Source organism: Aquila chrysaetos, chromosome 15 (assembly GCF_900496995.4).
Source record: "Aquila chrysaetos chrysaetos chromosome 15, bAquChr1.4, whole genome shotgun sequence".
In the NCBI taxonomy this organism is placed as follows: domain Eukaryota; kingdom Metazoa; phylum Chordata; class Aves; order Accipitriformes; family Accipitridae; genus Aquila; species Aquila chrysaetos.
In genome coordinates, this window is record NC_044018.1 from 6,385,444 (window position 1) to 6,398,700 (window position 13,257).

At 40.1% G+C, this 13,257-nt stretch overlaps 1 protein-coding gene across 2 annotated transcripts in view; it reads right to left on the reverse strand.

Annotated features, from left to right (window-relative positions):
- Positions 1-13,257, reverse strand: part of CLIC5 (chloride intracellular channel 5) — an 81,488-nt gene that overhangs the window by 59,602 nt on the left and 8,629 nt on the right. The window contains exon 1 of one of the 2 annotated variants that reach the window (XM_030037796.1): positions 149-493. The exons of the other annotated variant lie outside the window; for it this stretch is intronic. Within the exon in view, the coding sequence (XP_029893656.1) occupies positions 149-211 (63 nt within the window). The 5' untranslated portion in view covers positions 212-493. Of the gene's footprint in view, positions 1-148; positions 494-13,257 lie in introns of those variants that run through there. 2 annotated transcript variants of the gene reach the window in all.

Genomic DNA, 13,257 nt, shown 5'->3' on the forward strand with positions numbered 1-13,257 from the left:
AAGAAAGCAGTGTGAATGTGTGTGCAAGAGATAACAGGCTGTCAAAGCACCGCTTCTGCTCAGCGCCAGAAAATTAAAGTTTGATTATTCAATAGAAGCCGAGCCGATCCGAGAGTCACACCAGTGTTCAGTTCACAGTGCAACTTACCTTCACAAAGAGCTCAATTTCAGGGTCCTTTCCTTCCCCATTAGCAGGAACAGAGTCTGTCATTTTTCACCCCCAAGGCTACCAGCTGATCTCCTGCTATTAAGTAGCAAAAGGAGGTTTTAACTGCACAGTGGGTAGGTTTCCCTTCTGAACTGCTCTCACCAAGCTTTTAAAACATCATTCATAATGATAAAGCTCGAAACCAGCAGAGAAAACAAGTTTGTGGGTTAATAAATAAATAATAATCATAAAAAAAAAGCAGGCAGCAGAGCAGCAGTCCCTGTTACGGCTGTGTAGTTCTTCAGAGCAACAAGTGCTGCTGTGCTCTGGTACAGTATCCTCATCTGTCAGAGCTGCAGTTCTCACTGCCTGCCCAAAATAGCCCAGAGCATAAAAAAAGAGGGTGGGGTTAACTCACAGGGGAGGAGACAAGGTCCTGGTACCTACAGCAGGATCAGCCTCTGAGCAAATAATTCTGCTCTTCCCCATTTTCAGCATTTCTGTTGTTCCCTCCCTTGTTCTTCGGCTGGGAGCACTAGTGACAGGGGAAGAGGGAAGGTCTGCAGCAGGCTGGTTTCATTGCTTGAAGCAACAGTGATGTTTTTTCCTTCTTTTCTGAAGGGCGTTTTTCCTGCTTCTAGCTGTTCAAAATCCTAATATTGTTATTGCCAAGAATGGTAAGGGGAAAAAAAGCCAAATTTCTTCACCCTGTGCATTGGCTGTTGCATCAGTGCAAGGAGCATGCAGAAAGCAGAGCTCTGCCTCGGCGAAAACCCCTGTGCGTGGTACAAAGTGGTACAGAAGCCAAAACAGAACACTCTTAGGTGAGAAAAGCACCTGTGGTGCCACCACTCCTGGTAGAGTTGAGGAGCAGAGGAACGGGAATGGGGTTACGCAGGAGAATGAAGAGCTTCAGGGCCCTGGGAAAATAAAATGTTTGGGTCCCATAACTATTTCTCAGTGTGTCCCGCGGGGTGCTGGTTGTAGAGGGGGGATGGGAGAGTGATGATACGCTGGGGTGGAGTACAGAAGAAAAATTTCAAGGGCTTCAGCCTGCTGTTGACGTACTGTCATCCTCTATACTCCCTTCCGTCGCCCTGCATTCCTTGCGTGACTCAGAGGTCACCACACAGCAACCCTAAGTGAGAGGCGACACAGGATAGAAAGGCCTGACACAGCTAAAAGGCATGGAGGAAAGGAGTGCTGGCACAGCAGGGGAAGGGGACAAAGGCAAAGGGGTCGGGTGGGACCTCCTCCTCATTGCCATCATTGCCCCGAGGGACTTCGTGCCCTCCTGCCCTCGGGAAGTCCCTCCTGCACCTCGGCCCTCCCTGTCTGCTGCTCCTGTTTCGGGACCGCCGAAGCTCCGGCTCGCAGGCTGTTTGCAGCTCGCACCGCCAGACGTGAGCAGCTTTACCTTCTCCTGATATAGAGAGGCCTTTTGGGTATGGTTTTGACATGATCAAACACTTGCCTTTCCTGAAAGTGCTCTTAGCTGTGTGCTTTCGCGATGATCTTTAATTCTCTCCCGTGACCTCTAGGCATTTGACATGGATCCAGAGCAGTAGCAGCTCTGGCTCTTCGGGTAAGTTCTACGGGAATTTCCCACAACAGCTGTTTCGTGTGCACTCCATGAAGCACTGAAATGGTTAACAACTAAATCTCATTATGCTGTTGCAACTGTAATTACAACATAATCAACATTATAATTAGTGTAAAAGTGTGCTTATGGTTTTTAGATCTAATTAGCACTCATTCAAATAACTGGAAGGTTAACTATAAGAGAATTAAGTGTTATTACTACTTTGATTTCAAATTTTTTACATGTAATTTTTGGACTAGGCACATTAATTACCAAACATTTATAGTATAATTATTCTTAGGCCTACCGGCAAACTTCCAAGGACATGGGCTAAGTGTACTTACATGTGGCAAAAAGAATCATTGCACTGTAATTATATATTACAGTTATAAAAATCTGCCAAAAACGTAACTGTAGTTCACCATATGTCTAAAATGCATCCTTAAATAATATATTATCAACTATACGATTATAAGCTTTTGGTTTTGCTGAAAAATTATTTTGCTTTAGCACCTCATGTGACAACATAATTTCCCTTTAATGAGGGTTCCTGGAAACAATGGGAAGTGGGTCATCTTGACTGAGGTTACCTGTATCTCTAGCCCCACAGAAAACACTGTTTTGATATAGGCAAGTGCTTTGAACAATTTATATCACAGGAGTGTATATATCAGCTCTGGAAGAGAAAATACTGCCAGCTATGAGAACAGTATGGAGGTAATACCGCTAATGCTAAACCAAAATGTTGAAATAAAAGCAGCATTCAAGATACCAGCACTTATGAGACGTGATGCATGCGACCTATTTAGATGTCTATTTTAGAATGAAAAAACGTGTCCTAGAAGTGCCTACTTTTTTCCACTGGTAATAAAGGGAGCCCAGGGTTAACAAGCTCAGATAAAGACATTATAATGGTCAGACAAATCCCGCTGTAATTATTAAGTAAAAGAAATCTGTGGCTTTAGTGCCTGATTTCTATGCACATGTCATCTCTCACTTCAGAAGTTGTGCATGCCTTGCGCTTCTGAAAGTTAAACTCTAGATGTAGCAATTTTGGTAGAGACTCAACATGTCAAAACACTTAAATCCTTCCTTCCCAATTACTGTCTGGGCTTAGTGGTGTATTATAATTAGTTTGCAAGACGAAGAGTATTGTGCTGAGGCTCAGCAAAGCAGAAGGGAAACTGTGCAATACAGGGAAAGGGAGCTAAGATGCCCTGAAGCTGTTTCCATCTTGACCCAGATAAAAGCTACTGCAGGAATGGGCCAGAGTCCATCTGGTTCAAGATGCTTCTGGGCAGCAGTGCCCCTGGAAGGTCCCTTCCCCATCCGCTTTCACCCATGGGGCACCATCTTGCACTCATGCCCTGCCCCAGGACTTGATATGGGATGCTCAGAGGTTACAGAGGCTGTAGTGTGAAAACCACACATCTGATATTCCAGCTGTGCTTTTAGGTATCCACAGAGAAAGTTACCAGCCCACCTCAAAAACCTCTGATTTTCAAAAATCTCCCTATGGAACCCCTAGAAGAGACCAAGCAAAACAGAGTCCTTGTTCATATAAATGCTGTGTTTTTTAAAATAGATTCTGAAAGCTTGATTTAAGATAAACATTGTAGGAGGCAGTGAGTAGGAGGAAATATATACATATATATAAGTACTGCTTCAGGAATCTATTCATGCATTTGCTGCTTTGCTGTCATATAAAACTGACTTATCACTTACATCTGGGTGGAACCTTTTTGACTATAATGGTTATTATTATCTACACAGCTCTGTTTTGTGTTATTAAATCAGGTCTTTCTTCAGCCAAATTAAGGGTAAGATACTGATAAATAATTAGTACACTCTCATTTTACTGCAAAGAATGAGTTGCTTAGTTGGGCCTATCATTTTCTTACGAGTCAGAAATGGCAGAGGCTTTGAGTTACGTACAAGAACATTAGACGCTGAATTATGAACTCTTCATAAGACAAGTCATTATAGTTTGAGGTTTATGAGATATATAAATGAATATGAGCACATCATCCCATTAATAAAAGAAGAGGACAGCTTCAGAAAAGGAACCGCCACATCTCCACATAAGACCTCTATTGTAGGTGAACTCTGACGCACTATCAGCTTTCACAGGCCTGATCCAAGCTTCACTTCCAGTAAAGATTTGTCCCGAGGGGGTGAATCAGAGGCCAAGCATCCAGGATGTAATTCTATCGTGGAGTTCTCCAGCAGACCGCTAAGTTACCAAGAAGGATCAGGGCACAGAGTGCATCCATCCCCCGTGCTCACTTGGTGCTGCCACCCAGCCCATCCTGTGAGAGCAGGCATTACAAGTTTTGTGTGACACAGGTGACATTTTTCATGTTGTGAATAAACTTCCATCGTGGATGAAAAGAAGTAGTAAAATCTTGGTGCGGCCACAGTAAATGGTATTTGGGGCTATGATTTTACCTGGGAATTATTTAACTGCCTAGTTGCCTAAAAAAACCACAATTAAGCAGCAACCATGTACTAAACCAGCATGTTTGAATGGGTTATGAAAATGTATCTTCCAGAGGCAGTTCTGAATTACTGGTAATTTCCAACTGCATTTATTGCATGCTAGTAGCTTCAACATGCTACTTATTTAACAAGTTAACAAGTGCAAGGAATCAATCCAATAGTTTTAATTTCCTTTTGAATTACAACACATCACTATCAAGTTCTTGTTTAATCTTCAGAAAAATCAAAAGGGATTTGTTGCAGATATTTGGGGTCAGACTGCATGTTCCCCTCCCCAGATGTACAAGACATGCAAGGATGTACAAAGCTCTCCTCGTCAGCCTCATGCGAAGGTTAGGTGAGCAGATATTTTCCCTCAACTCCAGAGACATACAGTGCTTCAAAACATGTTGGTTTGATGGAATGAGGAGGAACTGTGATTTTGTTCCTTCTTATAAATTGCTCCACACTCAGGGGCATGGAACAAAAGACATCAAGTGATACAAGAGGTGTACAGCCTGAATGTCCGAAGAAATGGGATGGGATGGCAAAACCTAGGCCAGAAAACTTTGCACTCCCTTAACTGGCAAATCTGAGATAGTCCACTCTATATCCATCCCCCAGACATTATGAATCCATCATAGCCATGAGCTATAGCAGCTCTCCTATGCCTTATTATGAAAATGCATTATTTTAGCTCTAAATGTCTCTGGATGAAACTCAGCTGTTTAACAGAATGGTAGATCACTAGAATCAGCTCAGGCAGGAGTTTTGCAAAGTAAGTTCTAGTCCAAAAGCATGAAATGATTTTTTATATATAATTATGTTTTCACATGGACGCAGTATCAAACTTTGCTGTAACATTAATAAGCATTAACAACTTCAAAAGAAAAACCCACTGCTGTTCAGCGTGAAGAAGGATTTCATTATGGATAATTATCTCAACACTCGCACTGTGACAGTCACAGCTAACCATTCATAAGGAGGTGGCACTTAAAAGGTACAAAATCATCTACCAATACAGCATTCAGTAGGGAGGCTTCTAGACGGCAGTGGTTTATTCCTTTATTTCTTTATTTTACTATCATTTCAAAACTGTTATTTCAATTAAAAACAAAAGATACTTCCAAATAGGACTGAGACTGCTTTGGAAAGCGGTATTGTAGGGGATACAATGGAGAGCATTACAGATTGTCCCAAACTGTGGGCTATATGGATAAAGTAGCTGATGAAAGAAGGAATGTAGATATCCTCAGCCCTTGCTTTTCAAAGTAAATCCTCCATACTGTTAAGTGTGATGAAGAGCAACAACACTAGGTAAGTGTGATGTACCCGTTATTGTTGACTCACTGCTGTCACAGAACCAAAATCACATGATTTTACTTACAAGTCTGCAACATTAAGTAATGCATATCCCTGTCATAATTTACAAGTGTTCTTAGTGCAAGTCCCTACTTAGATTATTTCTGTTCATTTCTTGGTATGCTCCTTGTCATAAACTAAGTCTAAATTAATTAGCATTCGAAGCATGTACATGCAAACCAGGATTAAATCCCCCCAAGCAAAAGACTAGCACATAACACACTACTCCAATCCCAATTTATGAATTATTATTTACAGAAAGTGTTCAAAATGGCATGTACAACTCATGCAGATCTCAGGCTAGGTTTCAATTCTCCTTAGTAAATAAGGCCCAAAGAATGCACAATTGCTGCTGATTTCATTGGATACATTTGTGTTTCACTCTGTTGTTTAGCAAACAATTTGGCTGAAAGCAGAAATTACTTTCTACATTCTGATGCCCATTATTTCTAAAAGATAAAGCCTTCAACAACTCAAGTTTGAAATTACTTGTGACTCAGACTAGCTCCCATGGGTTCAAATGTTGGCATCAGTGACATTTAGCTGTGCCAGATGAAGCCATAAAGTACCTGCACAGCAGGTTACGTGCAAGGATCTGCACAGCGGATTACAGGATACTCTATGGTGTATGTACCGTTTGGCTTCAGAAACGGGCTTTTGGTTCCCTGATAAACCCACGCTTGCTCAGTATGAAATAGCAGGGATCAGCATCTTTACATCTCTCCTTATGGCAGCAAAGTTTAACCTCTGCATACATTATGGTCCACCTCATCAATGGCAGTGCTGTACACCTAGGTTAATGCAGCTGGCTGACCTTGAGCCTTACAGTGAACTGTAGAACTCTTCCATTCTCCTTAGAAAATTGCCCTCATTCATTTTTCATTTCACCTTTTGGTACTTCTGTGATAAAGTTTCCACAAAGTTTGCCAGAGAACAAGCTCAATTTCCTTAGTGCATAATCGTTATTAAATGAATGGTAGGTTGTTTTTTTTCCCCTTCCTTCTTCAACATAAGAGCTCATCTTGAAGCACCTGACATTGACTTGGTGATATCTCATTTTAGGTTTTTTTTGCTTGAGGATGCTTTTCACTGCAGAGTTAATGCAAACAACCACAATGAATCGGAGTGATGTGGTTAATTAAGCACAGATGTGAACCCCTCTGCTGCAACTACACTTTCAATTTAGTAGATTTTCACTGGTGATGACTATGTGCAGGTTATTAGAGACCACGTCCCACATCCTTAAGTGAAAGATGGTGTGGCTATTCTTTAAGAGGAGCTTAGCTTAAGACTGAAAGGGAACCTTAGTGTGAAATTCAGCTCTGAGCACAGTCTGAATAGTGATGGGGTCTCGTTTAAGTCTGTCTAAGAATTGGGAATACTGGGTAGTCTAACTAGAAAGATTTAAGATTTTTTCCTGTTAAATGGAAAATTTTCCAAAAATTGTTCATCTTTTCCCAAAATCACAAAATTTTCACAGAGCATGTAGCAGGTATCGCTTTTATAAGGAAGGTGTGGGCCCTTGGTCACCGGCTGCAATACCTGGAAGCAACTTCATAGATCACTGAAATGTTAAAGCTCAGAGTCGTCTGCAGTCTCAGTGCTCTGACCTTGGTGACAACTATGATACAACTCTGCAGAAAATGGATGAGGTTTTCCTGGGAGACATACATCAGTTAGAAAAGTGCTAATGAGATATGGAGCCCTTTACTCATTATTAGCAATTTTTACCCATTCCTAGCCAAGCAGCAAGTGAGAGTTGATGCTGGACTAATTCATAAATATATATAAAGGTATCTCATGATGTTGAGAGAAAGTCTAAATCCCCCTGTGGAGGACGGCACCAATTAGAGACTCTCGGGTTCTCTCTTGGCTGCATATTAACACAGAAAACTGACTTTCAGAGAGGAAAGGCAGAGATTTCAGAAGGGTGAAGTTAGGTGTGCTATAAGGATTGACTCCTCTCAGCTCTGCATTTGGACTAGGTGGAAGCCACTGTGTGGCAGCTTCTACCAGCTCTGCTCATGCTGGGTCTCCTGACCAAAAAAGATGACTTTAGCCTACAGAACTACCAAACCAACATCCTCTGCAATTATCTTATTCACCATGAGAGATGTCTCAATTAAAAAAATAAATTAAAAGTAACTGAATGTTCTTATGAAAGGGAAAATGGCTAAGCAGTTACAAGTGACCTTTTCAGAAAATGAAATATATTGAATCAAAACTGGAAGCAACTTAGGTCATCTGTCAGTCTTGCAGGATATTATAAACCTTTCAGTATATATTATTATAAACCAGAAAAAAAATTAAAATACTATAACTAAACTGAAAGGAAATCCAGCCATATAAATTCCATAGTGAAATGCTTCATAAAATCAAAGAGAAGGACTCAGAGCAACTGGAATTAATACATGAGGGAATAGTTTACTATTGATAGGGCTGATACTGCCACCTATTTTTAAGACTTCCTAATGCTTTCCCTGATTACACCCTATTTTCAATTCAACGTAACTTTTGCCGGACCTTAAAAGGGGAGCTCTTCAATACAGGTGTCTGCCTTTGTTCATCCAAAGCACTTCAGACATCCAAAGGTTTATCTTCCAATGCAGTCAAACACAGAAGTCACTGTTCCCCCAAAGTCTATAGTTTAAAACAGAAGACAGGCAGAGCTTGAAAGGGAACAGAAATGCAAGGAAGTGACCTGGCTTCCCCAGAATCAACAGCAAGCCTAAGAATAGACTCCTGAACTCCTCAATGCCAGATTAGTTAAACCATTGTCAAATAAAAACACATTTGTTTTTCCAAGTGTTCAGAATTCCATCGTCATGCAGTATGCTCCCCATACAGGTGATTGTGTGAGTATATACACAAGTAAAAAATTCTTGTACAGAAAAATATAGATATTCTGCAGGCACACTTCCAAAGACATTCCACTGGCCCACCTGTCACACTCCACTTGGAAACCTGCTTGAAAAATCTGGCCTTCAGTTTCTGTCCCCCCCTTTTTTTTTTTTAAAGTAGAACTTGGTTACTTCCCCATGAGTCACACAGTCCAGTGTGTGTCTTTACTTGATGAGTTAATTGTTAAGTGGAATTAAGCAGCAGAATGTTCTCTGGTCACATATTTGCAGGGACTTGGAGAACACCGTCTCCTCCCTCGCTGGCAGTCGAGGAGGGAATGCCAGGGCAGCTGTGCTGCTCGCTGGGCTTTTATACCGGTGCTATTTTTAGCTGTTATCAGCCGCAGTGTACAGGGCCAATCGGCGCCCGATGCCTGCAAGAAACTCTGCTCCCGTCCAAACTTCATTCTCTGCAATCTCACAGGGAGGAGCCAAATGACTGTGAATTTGCTGCTCCAAACCTCTGTTGTTGGTTATACAGGCTCATTAACACACGGCAAGGGACTAGCACACCAAAGTACATGAATAGTTAAGATCACGATGAAGTTACTGATTCAACAGATAAGCACCCTGCCTACATTTGGTGAAAGTAAGTAATTTGAAGTGCCTCAAGAAGTCCAATAAAGTATGCAATCCTGCAGTATGAGATATATATATATAAAAAACAATCTGTGTGGTTTTTACAAAGTTGTTCTTTTTTATGTCACCTTGTAACTATGTGCTATGTAACTAGAAACTACTTATTGCTGACTATTTACAAATCCATGCGCTCACCAAGGGGAAGAAAGACAGGTGCCTCTTCAAAATACGCCACATGGCGTATAACAAATTTTTGATACTGGACCATTGTCCAATAACTTTAAGCTTTGAGAAACTGATGGCGGGGTTAGACTGCTCTGACATAGACCTTCAGAGCCATGTTAGAGGCCCTGGGGTATCCTGCCCAGCCTCCCACAGTTCCTTTTCACAGGAACATGTTAAAGCACTTGAATCAGCTCCCCAGCTGAGAAAGCTGCTCTTTCTCAGATAGTACCTGGTCAGATTTATCAGGTGGTCAGAGTTCCCCATTAGTCGATCTACCACTTAATGACTGACCTCCTAGAAATTTAGACTGGACAAATTCCTTAGGACAGTCTATGCTGGGTCCTGGGGTGTTTAATTCAAATAGATTGTCTCTGAGGTTCGTGAACGGCCATTTCTAGCCAAAGTAAGAATTACTTCTTCTCCATATTCAACGTCTATCCCACCGTGGAAACAAGAGAAAAGTAAGCAGTTCAGACCGGTGTTCAAGAAATCAATCATTAAAACAGGCTTAATAAATTTTACACAGATGAATCCCCAAATCCAAACAACCTTCAAACCACATCTACAGAGTATGCATCAAACTATCTTGAGTAATATCCTGTCTGCACTGAATCAGTGCAAATCTCTTACTAATTTCAGCACAGTTTACATTTTCAGCCTGAGCATGCTATTGTTTAGAAATATCTCTGAAATCTCACTGAGGCCCACTGAGCAGACAGCATTTAACCGTGATCCACATCGAATCACTTGATTAAAAATACTTGCCCTATAGCCCTTTATCATATTCATCTGAACTGACAAGTTGAATTTTCTTTAGTCCCCAAAATGACAAACAATGAGACTGAAACATTAGATAATTAAATTAAAATATAGCAATTAGTTTCTTATAGTTTCATACCTTACATCTAAATTCATCCATGATTTCTCTATATGATAACATTTTAAATTAGTTAAGCTCTCTATCTTCATAAGGCAAAGGATGGCGTTGTAGTGTTGTCCATTGAACTTCCTCTTAAACACTATGATTCTTCTTTAAAGGTTCATCAGCTTTTAAAAAAAAGTCCTACTTTCTAGTCTTCCTTTTCCCAAAGCACTGAAGCATTTAAGTGGAAACATAATTTTGTTGATTTAAAATGATTGAGAAAAATGCGAATTAAAGTTCTTATATGCTAAAACATTAGGCATGTGGTTTATACTTTTTATGGATAAGCATCAGAGCATTCAGCATGCTGCAGCACTGAGCTCTTGGACAACTTTTTTTTTTTAAACAACTGGGATATGAGCGCAGTCTTCATTCTTAATAGGCCTTATTGATGGCCTGTGAAAAAAAGCATGATATGTACAAGAAAGGTTACCTTCCATGCCTGAATCACAGTGTGATACAAAAAAACCCCAACAACAACAACAACAAAAAGCTAAAAAAACAACTCTTAGGTCACCAAGTCTACTCTATGAAATTCAGGATTCCTGAATTATTTTCTCCAGTACTTATCTGGAAAGTTCCTAAGTAACAGACATTAAAATTAGAAAGAATTTCTAATGGCATTAAGAAAAAAATCTTTATAAGTTTAAATTATTTCTCCTGGTATTCCTGTTTAATAAGGACTTGCCAGTATTATTTAGACATCTCACTAACCAGTCACATGCCATTTCTGGCTAACAGTGACCCTCTTGCAATGAGGGGCCACAAAAGTATCAGTGTTACAGATAAGGATGCACATATTTATAGAGCAAGTATAAATGTGGGGCAAATATAAATCACTTCTGCTGGCCAGATTTTTAATCAAATACATTTTAAAACAAATTTAAAAAATGGTACAAATACATGTGAGCGGTCAGAAGAGGGATTAAATACTTACATATTCAGATGCAAAGCTTCCACTCCTTCCATTTGCTTCTCAACCAGCCCTCAAGCTATGGGCATATAGTCTTGAGCTTCAGATCCTAAGATTTCCCAAAGAGCAGTAACATAGTCAAGTGAACAACCCCATCTAAATGTCAATTAAGGATCCAGAGAGAAGCCCTCTGAAGCTGATGAACTTAAGAGTCACGACCAGTACCTGTGAGCACTCAATGCCAATGGGACAGTGGGAATTATGCCCTGCTGGTGCTCTGCAGGCAGACTAGGAAACCTTACAATGATGTTAGAAAAATGTTATTGTTGCTGAAAGGAAAACAAACAGGTGTCAGGATAAGTGAAAAACTGTGAAAGGCACCAAGAAATTAATGAAACTTTTTCTGACTGACTCTAACTTGTTTATATCAGGACATTTCACCTCAAATAGAATTATGTGTTTACTTAAACAATCATAGGTATCTTAAACCAGGAGGTTATTAAAAGAATCTTTTTTACTGCTTGTTTAGTCTAGCTATAAAAGTAGAAGCAACCTGAGACAGGATGCAGCTGTGAAAAAAAGAGGCACCTTTTTTGTGGAAAGAAGATATTTGCAGAAGGGGATTACTATGACGGCTGGCAGAAATGGAGACAAAAAGGATTGGCTGGTTTATCCCCAAAACATCTGAGGATGCCTAAGCTTAAACTGATTTTAAAAAGTGTTAAGTGAAAGAATGAACGCTAATGGACCATGCTGGCACAAAAACAAGGATTTATTAGCTGCACATGAATAAATGTCATTTGGAAATTAGAGTAAGGTGTCGAACCATCAGAGCAGTGACATTCTGAAAGAGATTTCCAAAATGAGTAATAATGGCCACTTAGTTTTTAGATCAGCCTTGATCAGTTTATGAATTATATGATGAGGCTGTCTGTGACAGTAAAGGACTCTATTTCATGTCCCAAAAGGTCACCTCAGTCCCATGCATTTTTTTTCAGGTTACCAGGAACCCCCCCAAAAAATCATCTTGGTGAGCATGCAAAGATTTTTACCTTGGTTTCAAACACTGCTTACCTGTACTGAAACCAGATCTGTGCACTAACCAATTCACTTCTCATCTATTCCTAACTGTATCGCTATAACTTCATGAAGGTCACTGACTCCTTATAACATTATCAGAGATGTACCAACAGTAAAAAGTCAACCATAATTGTATCATTAATTGATATGAAAAGGATCATCTAGAGGTCTAAATATAAAAATCACACCTGCAGATAACAAATCAATGACTCATTTTAGAGTGACGTGCCGCCTCATATTTTTTTTTTCCCCACAGAAGGTAGTATCATACAGGTTCGTAACATTTACCATTAAGCAGTTTTAAGTATTTAAAAAATTGCCACTGATACAGAAAAATACAGGTGTTCCTTTTCAGCCACAATCAGAGTCTATGAGAGAACACTGAAAATATTTCTAAAGGACCAGGAAATACAGTTGCAGATCAGTGGAAAATTTCCCTCCAATACAGTACAAGGTCTTATCACTCAAAGAAACAAAGCAGATTTTCTTTTCACAATTAAAATATTAAGCTGTGTTTGAACTGCTACCTAGGAATTCAAGTTCAGCTGGCTTTCCTCTTCTACTATGGTGTCTAAAAAAAAAGTTAACTACAAAACAGATAGAGTTGAAAGAAACATATATGGGGGTTGCTATTAAGAAAAGGATAAAGGTTGACTGAAGCTAAAGAAAGTCCTGGTTCTCAGTCTTGGAAAGATGTTGAGATGTATCAGATGATTTTATCTGATTAAGTTAGACTGTCCAGTGAACAGCCAAACTGTCCAACATTGCAATGTTTGTTCACTGTTGCACTTCAACTGTTGCTGAGTGTGGACACTGAAAGAAAAAGGAAAATTAAATAGCCTGGGGGGGGGGGGGGGGGGGGGAATCTGTCTGGAGTTTGTTTCCAGATACCCATTATCAGAATTAGCTTCTAGTCTAATCTAGTAATCCAGGCTTTGTATTTAAACTGTCACTGGTGGGATCCAGTTTATTTAACTTCAGGTGACCATGCCATTGTATGCAGTGAAAGTTTACAGCTTGATTCATTTGCCTAAACCTAGATATCCAGCAGCATTTGAGAGGCCCTAG